This window comes from Manis pentadactyla, chromosome 9 (assembly GCF_030020395.1).
Source record: "Manis pentadactyla isolate mManPen7 chromosome 9, mManPen7.hap1, whole genome shotgun sequence".
NCBI lineage: Eukaryota > Metazoa > Chordata > Mammalia > Pholidota > Manidae > Manis > Manis pentadactyla.
The window spans coordinates 12,744,228-12,759,544 of NC_080027.1; the positions used below are offsets into that span (position 1 = coordinate 12,744,228).

A 15,317-nucleotide genomic window follows, 5' to 3' on the forward strand; every position below is an offset into this window, starting at 1 on the left:
GAGTCTGATAAGTGAATTCACACAGTTCAAAAGTCAGGAGTGTAAGAGGAGCAGCTTGCTGATGGTAGACTTTCAGGCAGGCCCTATACATCCCCAGCAGGCCTGCTGAGGTATATACCCCTTTGGGAGAGGAGTTAGGGGCAGATGGGCCTCCTTCACTTCTTCCTGGAGCCTAGGAGTTTGGCTCACATATGACCAGGATGACCATGGACACAAGAGGCAGCCTTTCTCACTGGGGGAGCAACTCAAATGCCTCCAGTTATGGAAAGAATGTTACACGGTATGTGGAAGAGACCCCACGAGGGAGGGACATACATCCATGCTGTCTACTGCTGTATCTCCAGTATCTACAACTATGCCTGTCACACAGTTAGTTATCAATAAACATTTGTTGAATGAATGTTCTATTTTTCTTGACTCATGTGACCCACCCAGACTTTCATGTTTCAACATTTGGCAGTGGCATGAACATACAGCGCATTTCTTTACTATAAGAAAAGCAATGGCACAAGTTGAGGGATCAAAGGTAACTGACACTGGCTGTCAGGAAGACTAGAGAGTGGTGGGACTGTGGAGAATGTGCCTCTCTAGAGGGGTAGTGACAGTTGTGTCATTTGAGCACAGAAACCCAACAGACCACTTTCCAAGAGAAGCCAGAAATCCAGATTTATATTGTGAAATCTACCAATTTTAAAATGATGACTCAAGTTTCTTAAAAACATGGAATGAGTCAAACAAAATATGTTTGTGGGTCAGATTTGCCACATAGGTTGCTGGTTCATGGGCAGCTCTAGAACCAGACAATGTGTGTGAACTTGGGTAAACCTAGAGCTTAACTGTGAGCTCCGTGAGGGCAGGCCTCTGCTGCTCTGTTCACATGGTGCCAGGCAGACATCATTCATTCCTTAATTCAACAATTATTTATTGAACATCAGCCATATGCTAGGCACTGGGGATTTTGTGACACAAGGCAAACAAAGAAATAAGGACACTATTGGTGTAATGCAGGACTCTAACAAGTGATGAAATAATGATAGGTGAGATCTGAGTGACAGGCAGGAGCTAGCTGTGCAGAACAGGGAAGAGCCTGATCTGCAGAAGGAAAAACTGGTGCAGATGCCCTAAGTGGGAGTGACCCTAATAAGTGTGTAATGAATCTAAAGGTCATGCGGGTATGGGAAGGCCTAGGAACTGAGGTTGAAGAGGCAGGTCAGCCCTGTCATGATGCTCAGTGTGGAAGGAAGCCTGTGTGTGTGTTGGGGGTGGGGGTGTGTGTGCTCAGGGGAGAACGGTCTGTGTGTGTCAGGAGGGAGGGGGTAAGGGTGGCAGTAGGAAGAACAGCGAGGAGGCTACTGCAATGGTCCAAGCAGGAGATGATGGTAGTTTGGACCAGCTGCAAACAGAACCGTGAGCACTAGTTCTAGGTGCTCTGAGTGGACATCTCTTGTTGGTACAGTAGACTGGGGCATGAAGGAAGATTGAACTTGAGCAGCCAGTGAGGACCATGCTACCCAAAGACTGGTGACTGACACCAATCTTGTGCACAGCTCTCATCCCAAGCAGTCCAGGGAGAGCTAGGATAGTAACTGGATGAGAAGGTTAGGAACAAACCCTTCCTGTTCTCATATAAGGTTCCTGAGGGGGGCTGGCATGGGGTGGAGGTGGGTCAGGGCTGGGAAGCCAGCAGGCCAAGGGCAGAAGGGCTAATGGGAGAGCAGATGTGCTGCGGAGACATCAGGCTTCCCCAGATTTGTCTCTGGGGATGTGGGCCAAGCCACCTGACTGCTCAAAGCCTCTGTTTACACGTCTGTAAAGTGGGGCTCCTAGTCCAGTTCTGCTCTTCAAAGCTGTGGAGAGATGCTTTTGCCCAGAAGCCTAGTATCCCTTAAAAATGGACTCAGCTTTAAAGCAGGTCAGTGGTGCTCCTGGGCACCAAGGCCTCCTTCTGCTTGGCTCAAACAGTGGCCTTGTGGAGGCTGCAAAGTCCCTGACAAACTGAAGTGCTATGGGTGACACCGACTCCTCCATCTCTTGCTGAGTTCCTGCCCACAGGCCCTCCAGCCCACCGCGAGGATAGGCCAGGGTCCCCTGGGGCCTGGCAGGGAGCTGGGGGCTGCCATGTAGGCCAAAAGCTCCTGAGGTGGGGCTGGGTGGCCGGCAGAGCAGGAGGCCCCCTGGGCCATCTGGAGCATCTGAGTGGTACAGTGGGTTTCCGCGGCAGGAGGCCAAGAGCTGGGTTCGGCCCACCACTGTGACCGTGTGTCTGGCCTGCCAGACTTTATTCATGCTCCCAACTCCCCAGCCTTCCCTGTCTCAGATCCTGGAACCATCAGCCCCAAGTTCTCAGTGCCAAAGCCCAGAGCCATCCTGATGCCCTCTTCTCTTCCACCACATCCACCACCAATAAGCCCTGCCATCTCCCAAATCTGGTATCTGCCCACACCTCTACCTCCATGGTTACCATGTGGTCCAAGCCCCTGCCACCTTTCACCTGGACCCCGTCACAGCCTCCTGACCAGCCTCCAGGCTCCCCCCTCACCTCCTAGCCACCTGTCTCCCTTCAGCTCAAACCCTCTCCGGTGGCACCACCACAACTGGCACAAAGTTCCCAAGGCTGGCACTCAGGCCCTGCTGGCCTCCAGGCCCCATGTGCCTCTCCCTTCCACTGGCTCTGTGGGCACCTGCCATGCTGCCTGCCCTCTGCCCACCGAACGGGCAAAGCCTGTTCCTAGCTCAAGCCTCTCCTCTGCCGCACCTTCGGCCTGGAGCGCTTTTCCCCACTTGATGACTGGCTACCTCTCAGCACTCAAGCTTCCCCCTCCCTGACCACTCGAGAAATCCTTGTCCCCAGTCACCTCTGTCCCATTACCCTGTTCTCTTTTCCTTGCAGCATCTTTTACTCCGTGAAATTTGGGTTTGTCTTGTTTGTTTGTTGTCTGTTCCCCTCTCCCCCAGGGTAAGTTCTGTACAGGAGAAACCTCTTTGGACACCTTTTTAGAAGCTTTATTTAGGAACAGTTCAACACCATAAAGTCTACCCTTGTAAAGTCACAGCGGAGTGGTTTTAGCATCTCTGCAGAGCCGCGCAGGTGTTGTCGTCTTCCAGAGCACTTTCATTGCCCCAAAAGAGACCCCACACCGCTAGCAGTCACTCCCCATTCCTTCCAGCCCTCTGCTTTCTCTGTAGATTTGCCTCTTGATAGGTAATTTGTAAAGTGTCCCTCATATTCCCAGCTCCCAGTGCTGTGAGGATGGATTGCTTATATTGCCCATTTTACAGATGAGAAAACTGAGGCTCAGGACCCCTCAGTAACTGACTTTCCCTTTTCCAAGCCTTGTGACTACCATCTCCTCAGAACTGGGCTACGCTGGGGAGGATGGAGGCTCAGCAGGAAGAGGACTGGGGTGTGGGCATGGAGCAGGGTGTTCCCTGGTGTGGCCACCTGGCTGCGGCCCACATCTGGGCCCTCTTGGGTGGGAAGTCACTTTTGGGGGCGGGTCTGCTGAATGCAGATTCAGGGGATGTTCATGCTCTCAGTGATGGTGGGCTGAGCTCAACTCTATGCCTATTCTATGCCAGGGACCAGCCAGCACCACCTTCCCACCATCTGAGACCTGGACACCCAAGAGGGTGAGGGTAGTTGGTGTGGCAGGAGGGCCAATTCAGGGTCAGAAAGGGCTGTTTGCTAAAGTCCAGGCTCCATATCTTAGGAGCTCTGTGACTTTGGGCAAGTGACTGAACCTCTCTGGGCCTTCCTTTCTTCATCTGTGAATGGCACCCATCCTCGAGTTGCTGCGAGCCTGTGAGCCTGTGTGGATGTGCCTACCACAGCATCAGGAACCGCACGTGGGTCCCCTCCCTCCAGAAGCCTCGCTCCGAGGAGGCAAGGCCCAGAAAGGCTGGAGACTCTCAGAGGCTGAGTGGGGGTCAGAGCCAGCACAGGTTTCCTGACCCTCTGAAGCCTGTCTCCTCAACTGCAAAAGGGCTGTAGTAACCATTCCTCCCTCTCCGTGACAGGTGAAGGCCAGGGATGGGCACTTATCGGCACCCTCCGGGCCTCAAACAGGGAAACCAGACAGGCTGCTGTTACCCCCAAGCTGCCTTCCTTCCCAGGGCTGCTCTCATCCCAGCTTCTTTCATCTCAGGTTTCATTAGTCAGGCCGTCCCACCCTACAACCTCCTGGGAGGCAGTCATCACTCCCATTTTATAGACGGGGAAACCGAGGCACCTAGAGGGAAGTGGTTTGGGGCTGCCGCCTGTGAGTCAACTGTGGAGCCAGGGCCCAGAGGAGCTGGGGCTGGGCTTTCCAGCTGGACCTGTCCCTGGGGGTGGATCCTTGTCTCCATTCCCTGGCACCCTGGGCACCCAGACAGCCTCTTTTCCAACTCTCTCTACCCCACCACTTCCTACCACCCTCCCATCTGGAGGGCAGCAGGATGGGGGAAGGGAGAGGTGTCTGAAGCCTGGAGGAAGGAGAGAAACTAGTTGGCAGAGGCTAACATGGAGGCTCAGACCTGTTAATTTTCAAAGCGGGCTAGCTAGAGCCAAAGGCTTAGTGAGCCCGGCAGGCTATGGGATTTGGACACCGCCAGTTCTGTGCCCTGGAGGCCAGCAGTCAGTGGTGCACCTGCAGCATGGGCTCCGTAAGCCTCAGGCCCAGCCCTCTTAGTGCCCTCAGACAGTCCTGATCCATCTCTTTGGAAGTCAAGAGTGCTGGGTTCGAGCACTGCTTGGCCCCAGGTCTTCAGCAGCGACGCCTCGGTTTCCTGGTCCATGCCAGGCCTGCCGTGCCCCGTGCCATAAGCTCTGTGACTGGCCAGGCCCTACCGGTCCGCACGTTTGCATCCCGTTGTTTTCCGGCTTCATCGAGGCTTATGGCCTTGCCCCGCTGGCTTTAATCCGGCCTGGCTGCTGCGACCCTTGCCAACTGTCGGCATGCCCTATGGCAAAAGTCAGCGGCATGTGCCCGCCAAGACCACGGTACAGGTTCCGCGCCCCAAAGCCGAGCGGGTGGGGGACCCTGGGCGGCATCAGAGAAGCGAAGCCAAGCCCTGCGGCGCCTGCTCGACCGGTTCAGCCGGGAAAGCGGCACGCACTTCTTGCGGGCGCCCTGGGACCGTGCCTTGCACACACCCCAGCGGCCACCCTTGGAGCCCTAGGACCCGCACCCCACGCCACCCTGACGGGCGGCGCGCGTCTGGCGCCTGGTGCCGTGCGCCCGGGCGCCGGCGGAGGGCGCGCTGGCTGCCATCCTCACCAACCCGGCGGGCGCTGTCCAGCGCAGGGCCCAGGGATTGCAGCCGGAGCACAGAGAGAACTCGGCATTCGGGAGCCCGGCCCACCCAGCGCCCCCGCCTCCGCTCGGGCCTGCGGCGGTTTCGGGGAAGGGGGCCTGTGCGCACCGGGACAGTTACTCAGCCCCAGCGAAACCGGCGAGTCGGCACCTGCCGGCCGGGAGGGAACGGGAGGCGGTGGCCCCGTTACGGCCCCGCCCCGCCCGCCCCCGCGCAGCGCGCCCCGCCCCCGCGCCGCCCGCCCGGAAGTGGCCTGTCGGCCCCAGCGCTCGCGGCGGGTGAGTCAGGCTAGGTGAGAGCAGCCGGCCCGTTACCGCGGGCGCCGGGGGCCGGGGCGGCGCTGTGGTTTCGGTGCCGGCCGCCGGCGGGTGGCCTAACGAGCTCTCGGCACGCACCCCGCGCCGGCGGCCCGCCCGGCGCCTCCTCCCCTGGCGGCCCGCCCTGGTGGCACCCCCGAATCCTGTTTCATCTCGGGACTCGGGCGTGGGGTGTCCGCTGGCGTCGACGAGTGGACGTGCGCAGCTGGGGTCTGCAAGGAGGCCCTGGGGTGACGATAGTCCCTTAGGAGTTGGCGCAAGGGCTCTGCGCCCTCTGGCGGCCGTAGGGCCCCGCGCGAAAGGCGGCCGCCGGCCTGAACCTTTCTTGCTCTTCTCTGCAGGGACCTGTGTACGTGACCATGGGGTCCCTGAGCCGGGAAGCCTGGGCCCAGCGCCTGGTCGCCTTCCGGGCCAGCCCGTCCGCCTTCCTGGCAGGTCCCGTGGGTGAGGATCTGGGTCGAGACCTGCTGAGCGACCTGAGAAGTGAGAAGCTGAGCGAACAGACCAAGGTAAACCCTTCGTGCACTCCCTGCCCTGACCTGTGTGGTCATCTTAGCCCGCCGCGCTCTGAACCCATTTCGTGATTACCACTCATACCCAGGTTTCCTTGCTGGCCTTGAGCTTGGAGTACCCAGACCAGCTGTGGCCGGATGCCCCTGCGGCTGAGACAGCGGCCACCTCCTTCTTGGACACCCTGGTCCTTCTACCTCCGCGGCCCTCAGCCATACGGCGGCCCCTGCTTCTGGCGGCCACCACAGCCCTGGTGGCAGGAAGCGCGCTGGGCCCCAACTCGGGTGCCTCAGGCCGGCTCCTCCCCCTTCTGCTTGGGTTAGCTTCAGGCCGCGATCTGGGTCGAGGCTTTGGTCCCCCCTCGGAACAGCGACCCCTGCAGGCCACAGCGTGCGAATGCCTGCGGGAATTGGAGAGCTGCAAGCCTGGGCTGCTCACAAGCTGCCTGGGGATGCTCCGGAGCCTGCTAGGCCACGAGGGCCCCGTTCAGCCGCTCAGCCTGCTGCTGGCACTTGCTCTGCGCAACTGCTTGGTGTTACAGGCCAGGGCCAGGGCCGGTCTGCAGAGCCTGCTCATGACCTCGGTCTCTCCCACCGAGTGTGGTTCTTGGAACTGGACACTAGCTGAAGAGGGTGATGCCCACCTTCAGCCCCAGGCACCCAGCAGGCCAGTGGCCAAGGAGGGGGAGTGTGGCCTTGCAGCCCTGGAGCCCAGTCCTGAAGAGGCCCGAGAGCTGCGGGCTGTTGTGGCCCAGCTTCTGGACACCTCCTACCTACTTACTCCTGTGGCGCAGGCCCAACTTCTGTGGCTGCTGGGCTGGGCCCTCCGGGGTCTTCGGGGACAGCCGCCAGTGCTCTTCAAGCCGCAGTTGGTACGGCTACTGGGTACAGCACAGCTGACGCTGTTGCACGCTGTTCTGGCACTCAAGGCGGCCTTCGGTGAGGCACTGTTCACGGCCCAGGATGAGGCTTTACTGCTCCGCCGGCTAACCTTGGCTGCTCAGCACCCGGCCCTGCCCCTGCCCACCCATCTCTTCTACCTGCACTGCCTCCTGAGCTTCCCTGAGAACTGGCCACTGGGCCCCACAGGTGAGGAGGCCGTCCCGCTGCTGCTAGGGCCCCAGCTTTGCATTGGTCTCTTGCCCAGTCTCCTGCACGACCCTTCAGACCTCCTGGCACGCCTGCATCTGCTGTGCCTGCTTTGTGCAGAAGATGAACAAGACGAGAAAGGTCAGGATCAGAGCCCCCGGCGATACCTGGAGGAGCTGCTGGCTGACCTGCAGCAGAGGGCAGCCCTGGATGGGGGCCCCCGGGCCTTCGCCATTCTCTGCTTCCAGGCCTCTTACCTGGTTGCTCACTGCCTGGCTAGGCAACCTACAGTGCTGACATGCTTGACCCATGGACTGGCCCAGCTGTACAGAGCCCGGCCTGCACTTGCCCCCCATTTTGTGGATCTCTTAGATCGGGTGGGCCCTGAGCTGGGGCTGCCCCTGAGGGTGATGCTGCGGCAAGAGGTGGTATCCAGGCCAGGCAGGGGTGAGGCCCTTCGCTGGCACCTACAGATGCTGGCAAAGGTAGCAGATGGGGATGCCGAAGGTTGCACCCTTAGCTTCCTGCAGGGTGCAGCTGGCCACTGCACAGACTGGGGCCTCCAGCAGGCCCTGCTGCAGGTCTGCCGAGCCCTGCTGTGGGCAGGTGTCGGGGAAGGCCTGGCAGACTTGCTACAGGCTCTGGCCAGGCAGCTAGAGGACCCTGATGGGCGGGATCGTGCCCGCCTCTACTACATCCTCCTGGCCCACTTGACAAGGTCCAAGCTCAGGGTGGCCCTGGGCCCCTCACTTGCTACACCTGCACTGACCTCTTCACTGGTGGCTGAGAACCAGGGCTTTACTGCAGCACTGATGGTGCAGGAGGCCCCGGCCCCAATTCGGCTGAGCGTGGGGCCTCGCAAAGCCAAGGGCCCGGTGCCAGTGCTGCAGCTGCAGGTGGAGGTGCTGGAACCGGTATACTCTCTGGAGCTGCGCTTCCACGTGGAAGGACAGCTCTACGCTCCCTTGGGGGCTGTCCATGTGCCCTGCCTGTGCCCCAGCCGCCCCAGTCGCCCTCTGCCCCTGCCTCTGCAGCCCCACCACCCCGCCCCGGCACAGCTGGGTGTGCGTGCCCTGTACACCACACCTGCTGGCCACACATGCCACGCCCACCTGCCACCCCTGCCTGTGGACTTCGCTGACCTCTTTCTGCCTTTTCCCTTGCCCCCTGAGGAGGCCCGGCTGGGCTTCTTTGAGGAGCTCTGGGATTCCTGCCTGCCAAAGGGTGCCGAGAGTCGCCTGTGGTGCCCTCTTGGGTCACAGGGGCTGGAGGCCTTGGTGGCCTGTCACCTGGAGCCCTTTGTGATGGTGGCCCAGCCACCCACTAGCTACCTCATAGCCATCCACCTGCCCCCCAACTCAAGACTGCTGCTGCGGCTGGGGGCAGCCCAGGCGGATGGAGTGCCCGTGGCCCTGCGGACCGATGACTGGGCTGTGCTGCCCCTGGCAGGGGACTACCTCCGGGGGTTGTCAGACACTGTCTGAGTCCCGGAGCCAGGCCAGGTGGGAACAGGACTGTGGCTCTTGCAGGATCTTGCCCAGGAAGAGCTACTGAGGGCCTGACACAATCCTGTGACTCCTTTCTTAAAAAAAAAAAACCTACATTACCAACAACCCCCACTGGTTTGTTTTCTTTGGGGCCCTGGTTGGGGAAAGGTACACTGGGGTTGAGGTCAGGGGCTCCAGGAAAGCTTCCAGACTAGGAACCCCCAGACTGCAAGGCTGCAAAGTTCCTTCCTGTCCAGATACGCTGGGATTCTCCAGAACTGTAGGAGATTTTGGGGCTGAGAGGGGTCTCTGTGATCTGGGCTGAAGCCTGCTGACTTCTCACCCCAACCCCTAGGAAACCCAATCTGTGGACCTAGGAATATTCCCAGGTAAGTAGAACTGGCTCCCTTACTTCTTTTTCCAAATATGCAAGACGCTTAGGGTTCAAATGTATTGCGGCCAGCTCAGCTGCCAGGCCCCAGGCTGGTGTTTCGCTTATTGGTTGCCTCATTTCATCTTTGCAGCAGCACGGCAGGGCCCCACAGGTGAGGATATCTGTAGGCCAGAGCGATGAAGTGATTTTCCTGCTGTCACCCCGCTGGTTGGCAGTCATGTTTTGGAGCAGGAGTCTATTGCCACAGCATCAGAGCAGAGATCTGCGTAGGCCGCAGGGACAGAGCCCCCGGCCCTCCCTGCCCGGGCCAGCCCCCAGGAGGCCACAGGAGTGGCAGGCAGCAGTGCTGGGTGGAGAGCGACAGAGGCTTGGCCCTTACCTTTCTGGGGAAAGGGCCTCTTCCGTGGCCCCAGCCTCTTGGGCTCCCAGCCCACAGGTTCCCATGGGCCAGCTTTCCTTCTGACTGGGGCAGGAAAGGGAAGGGAAGGGCCTGGGGCAGGTGGGGCTGTTACAGGTCAGGTCAGGAGGTCTGTCCCAAGCTTAAGCTATATCAACCTGCCATGTGATCTGGGCAAGTCACCAAATCAGGTAGTGTTCAGTTCCAGGAAATTGGAACTTCTCAAACTGAAAGAAAAAGGGTTTTAAGGCAGAGTTGTACTTCCAAAGTCACTGGGAGGCTGGAGAAGTGCCTGGAACTGTTGAGTTCCAGAACATACTGCCTTGCCTGCAGTCCAGCTCCTCTGGGCACCTAGAAGCTGGGCTTGGACCCTGGAATGGGAGTGGGGCTGCCACCACTGCCTCTTGATACCCACAGAGCCAAAGAGCAGACCTGCTATAGAAAGATGGAAACTTCCATGGCCCCAGCCTCACTTCCTGTCCACAGCATTCGGAGGGCATTTCATAAGTGGAATCTTTCTTATGCAGTCCTCTCTCTAATGGCAAGGGAACCTGGAAAATGGACTTATTTTCTTTTTGACCTCAGATGCAGAAGGTAGTATCAATCCTTAGCCTAAAATTAAGATAATTGACCCATGTGAGGAGTCATCAGCCATCTTTCTGTCCATCTGTATATCCATCCATGCATCTATCCCATTTTAATCACCCACTCCTCCAGTGCTGGGTACCATATGGCCTCCAACTCTCCCCACCACAAATACAACACATTCGATGTTCTTATTTGTCCCCAATGGATCTATGTGACAGTTTCCCTAGGATACATACCAAGAGGGGAATTACTGAATCGTAGGGCATGCATGTGCATAAGCTGACTTGAGAGATGTTAGAATAAAAGTTTTTAGCTTTGCAGCCTCTCAATTTGTCTTGGAAAGCATTTTGTAGGTAGGGATGGGCCCTTGGTGAACCAGCCCGTGCAGCCACCCCAGCCCACCCTGCTGTGTGCTCTGTCCACATACCTCTGCTCATACAGCAACAACGTGCTCCACCTGACTACCCCTCCTACCACCAAGGCTTCTTCCCAAAAGTCCCATCAGCTGCTCTCCACCTGTATGGACGTTACCAATGGTCTCTAATTGCTGGTTCTCCACTTCCAGGTATGTTTGTACCCTCCCTACCTCCTTGAGGTTAGGCCTGGCCACTAGACCAGCTCTGGGACCACACACGTCGCTTCCAGAACTCCCCCTTGCAGCTCTCTGGCCCTGCTGTGGCCACTGGGGAAGTGCACATTGATACCGCGTACTGAATAGTGATGGGGTCAGCCACCAGTAACACGCACTTAGTGTGAAACAAGAGGAAATATGGGGAATGCTAGTGCTTAATCTGTATTTGCTTGCAGAGAAGAAAGCATTGTGCAGTGAGTTACAAGCCATAATTAGGGCTTCCAGCTTCAGCAAATAGAAATATTGTACAGGATACCCAGTTAAATTTGAACTTCAAAAAAAAAAAAAGCAACGAACATTAGGACATACTTTCACTAAAGAAAAAAAAATAAGTTTCTTTGAAATTCTGGGCATCCTGTATTTTATCCGGCACCCCTAGTCAGGTACTTAGAGCTTATTTCTTCCACTACCCATTCTCTGTCTGCCCTCAGGGATCTTTACCCAGTAAGGTGATCTTCATTCATGAGGGGTCCGGGTCCTTGGTGATTCTGCCTGTATCCAGTCTCTTTAGCCTTCGGTGAATATTGTTTCTGGACCGGCAGTCCTGGGAGATGCCCCCAGGAATCTCTGTCTCCACTGTGTGGCAGCGACAATTTCTTCCTTCATAATCAGGATCAATCACCCCTTTAGTACTGTGGATTCTAAGGCACGAAGAAGGCAAAACGACAGGTTGGCAGTCTTCACTGCCCATTCAGAAGAACCACTGCTGCGCCCATCGGCAGTCTCTCTCTTTCAGACACTAAGGACTCTAACCCAGCAAAGGCCAAAGCTGGAGGGACTGGGAAGCAAATGCCCGTGAGAGATCTCCAGGGAGCTGAAGACTGGTGACAGTGTGGGCTCCCATGTCCCCCGGAAAGCACTATGGTACAAAGACAAGAAAAAGAGAAAATTATGCAAAACCAAGCCCTCAGTATAACTTGAAGACAGAATACTCAAACCGAAAAATACCTGTAAGTAAAAACAAACAAAAACAAGAGACAGCAGGAGACCTCCCATTCTCCCCTCCCAGTCTCCCCCTGCCACGGGAGAGTGGCTGAGAAACACAGCTGTGGGGGAGGGGGGAGAGGGAGTTTAGTCATGAGACCTACAGTCCGAGATCTCACCAGACTCTCTCCTCTCTAAGTCTGAAAATGTTAAAAAATGTCTGCAGCAGGTCAGAATTTGGGCTACAAGGAAGGGATTTAAAGTATCTGTGCAATTCGAAGAGGCAGTCTTTGAAACATTAGATTCTGGGGGAGCAAAAAGGAAGTGAGCCGTGTCCTTTGGCATTTGGGTGTGAAAGGGAAGCGGCTGGAGGGGTTGCATGGCTCCGCAGGTCAGAGAACAAAGTCACAACTTCTCCCCCACTCTCCAGACAATCCATTCAAGTACCCAGGCTTTGCAATGTTCACAGGAGAGGACGCATTCAACCAGGGATCTTACTAAACTCCCAACACCACAGAAATGAACATGAGAGTTTAACAGATTCAAACCGTTTTTGCAAAATACCAAAAAAAAGGAATTTCATCTCATATCAACCAAGGAAAATTCACACACACCGCTGAAGAAATAGCCATGAAGCAGAAGAAAGCTGTAATACAACACTTTAAACAGAGCTAAATATACTCAAAACAAGCATCTGAAGATAGGCAAAGTCCCTTTGGATGGGAATTTTTCAAAGGACAGAAACAGACAAAATCCGAAAGGAAATGAAGAGAGTTGACTGAACTCAGCAAAGTGGAAGAAATTGAAAAAACAGTTATCTAGAAATAAAGATTACATTACAAGATGCCCAAGGGAGAACAGACTGGAAAATACAGTAAGGGACATTCAGGGATGAAAAACAATCAAGAGAATGAGAATGAGATAAAGTAGGAGAGGCCAGAAGAAGGTAAGCCAAGAATTCCTTCTTTGACTACATCCACATCTGCGTTGTTGGAGACCCCGAAGAAAACCTGGACAAAACCAGAACTGATATTTAATATGCTAAGAAAACCTCCTAGGAGCGAAAGAAGCAACAACAAAATGCACATTAAAGGCCCACTGAGAACTTGTAAAATTAACCCAGAACAATCAACTTTGAGACACAGCCTCACAAAACAATTAGATTTCAAAGTATATAGGAACAGGAGACGTAGGGAGAGGTCACCTGAGGGCTGAGATAGCACGGCCCCCGTTACAGGTCCAGACCAGACGGCATGCTGCCTGTGGCCCACAGGGTGGCAGAGGAGTCGCTGTGGGGCTGTGCCTGCGGGACTTGCTGGAAACCATCTCCACGGAGCCAGGGAAAGCTGTTCAGGGGCAGGGTCTCACTGGAGGTACCCTACTGCAAAACTGTCCCAGGCGAGGTCTGGGGGAAGCGGCCGACGGCTGGGTTGCCACCGCTGCTGCCCTGCACCACTGGAGCCTGGGGCTGGCAAAACCATGAAGCAGTATTTCTTGACCCTGGAGGAGCTTCAGATTGTCCAACCAGCAAATCAAGAGGAAGGAGGACTTTTTGCAGTCACTTCTCCGCTCCCTCTACTGACAAAGCTTAGCAATGCGCCGGCTGGCAGAGAAAGATACTTAAAGGGCCCCTGTTCGTTTTCACAGGGCAGGCAACGAGGAGTGAACTTGGAGCTGAGAGTCACTTGTACAACCATCCGTGAACTTACCCTGTTTTCCTTTTGCCGTCTCTCTTCGTCTCCCACATTTTTGTTACATTATTTCTACTTTATCACAATATATACAATTTGCACTTACTTATTTAACTTCATACACCAGACAGAACAGCCATTCATGCTGTCTGGCTCACCCTCCGTCAGTGGCCCATGGTGACTTTTTTCATGAGCCCAATGGACAAGGATATAGGCATGATTGGGGAGGGAATGTGTCGTCTTCTCCACCTGCAGAAGATTCTCTTTGGGAAGTCTCTGTATTAGACCTCTTTGCCACCAATGTTCTTTTTCTGTTTTGTTTTATTAAGGTATCATTGATATACAGTCAACGAGCAACATTGTGGTTACTAGATTCCTCCCATTATCAAGTCCTCACCACACCCCATTACAGTCACTGTCCATCAGCATAGTAAAATGTTATAGAGTCACTACTTGTCTTCTATGTGCTATACTGCCTTCCACGTGTCCCGCCCCACATCATGTGTGCTAATCGTAATGCCCCTTAATCCCCTTATTCCTCCCTTCCCACCCACCCTCCCTCAGTCCCTTTCCCTTTGGTAACTGTTAGTCCATTCTTGGGTTTTGTGAGTCTGCTGCTGTTTTGTTCCTTCAGTTTTTGCTTTGTTGTTATACTCCACAGATGAGTGAAATCATTTGGTACTTGTCTTTCTCCGCCTGGCTTATTTCACTGGGCATAATACCCTCCAGCTCCATCCATGTTGTTGCAAATGGTAGGATTTGTTTTCTTCTTATGGCTAAATAATACTCCACTGTGTATATCTACAGCATGTTCTTTATCCATTCATCTACTGATGGACACTTAGGTTGCTTCCATTTCTTGGCTATTGTAAATAGTGCTGCAATAAACATAGGGGTGCATATGTCTTTTTAAATCTGAGAAGTTGTTTTCTTTGGGTAAATTCCAAGGATTGGAATTCCCAGGTCAAATGGTATTTCTATTTTTAGTTTTTTGATTAACCTCCATACTGCTTTCTACAACGGTTGAACTAATTTACATTCCCACCAACAGTGTAAGAGGGTTTGCCTTTCTCCACATCCTTGCCAGCATCTGTTGTTATTTGTCTTTTGGATGTTGGCCATCCTAACTGGTGTGAGGTGATATCTCATTGTGGTTTTAATTTGCATTTCTCTGATGATTATCGATGTGGAACATCTTTTCATGTCCCTGTTGGCCATCTGAATTTCTTCTTTGGAGAAGTGTCTGTTCAGATCCTCTGCCCATTTTTTAATCAGGTTATTTGCTTTTTGATTGTTGAGGTGTGTGAGCTCTTTATATATTTTGGATGTCAACCCCTTATTGGATATGTCATTTATGAGTATATTCTCCCATACTGAAGGATGCCTTTTTGTTCTACTGATGGTGTCCTTTGCTGTACAGTAGCTTTTTAGTTTGATGTAGTGTCACTTGTTCATTTTTGCCTTTGTTTCCCTTCCCCGTGGAGATAAATTCATGAAAAAGTTGCTCTTGTTCAAGAGAGTTTTGCCTATGTTTTCTTCTAAGAGTTTTATGGTTTCATGACTTACATTCAAGTCTTTGATTCTCTTCAAGTTTACTTTTGTGTATAGAGTTAGACAGTGATCCAGTTTCATTCTCTTGCATGTAGCTGTCCAGTTTTGCTAACACCAGCTGTTGAAGAGGCTGTCATTTCTCCATTATATATCCATGGCTCCTTTATCATATATTAATTGACCATATATGCTTGGGTTTATATCTGGACTCTATATTCTATTCCATTGATCTATGGGTCTGTTCTTGTGCCAGTACCAAATTGTCTTGATTACTGTGGCTTTGTAGTAGAGCTTGAAGTTGGGGAGCATAATCCCCCCATGCTTTATTCATCCTTCTCAGGATTGCCTTGGCTATTCAGGGTCTTTTATGGTCCCATATGAATTTTAGAACTATTTGTTTCAGTTTGTTGAAGAATGCTGTTGGTATTTTGATAGGGATTGCAT

The 15,317-nt window shown here is 54.1% G+C and overlaps 1 protein-coding gene across 3 annotated transcripts; it reads left to right on the top strand.

The window, feature by feature from the left end:
- The first annotated feature begins 5,514 nt into the window (after positions 1-5,514).
- Positions 5,515-10,259, top strand: AP5B1 (adaptor related protein complex 5 subunit beta 1). Of its 3 annotated transcripts, none has more exons than XM_036929356.2 (3): positions 5,515-5,573; positions 5,954-6,121; positions 6,214-10,259. In XM_036929356.2, the coding sequence occupies exons 2-3, from the start codon at positions 5,972-5,974 to the stop codon at positions 8,692-8,694; spliced, it is 2,631 nt and encodes an 876-aa protein (XP_036785251.2). In that variant the 5' UTR covers positions 5,515-5,573; positions 5,954-5,971; the 3' UTR covers positions 8,695-10,259. The 3 variants fall into 3 exon arrangements, with proteins under 3 accessions (XP_036785251.2, XP_036785231.2, XP_036785242.2); XM_036929336.2 differs by having other exon boundaries at positions 5,528-5,587; XM_036929347.2 differs by lacking the exon at positions 5,515-5,573 and adding an exon at positions 5,594-5,822.
- Positions 10,260-15,317: the final 5,058 nt, after the last annotated feature.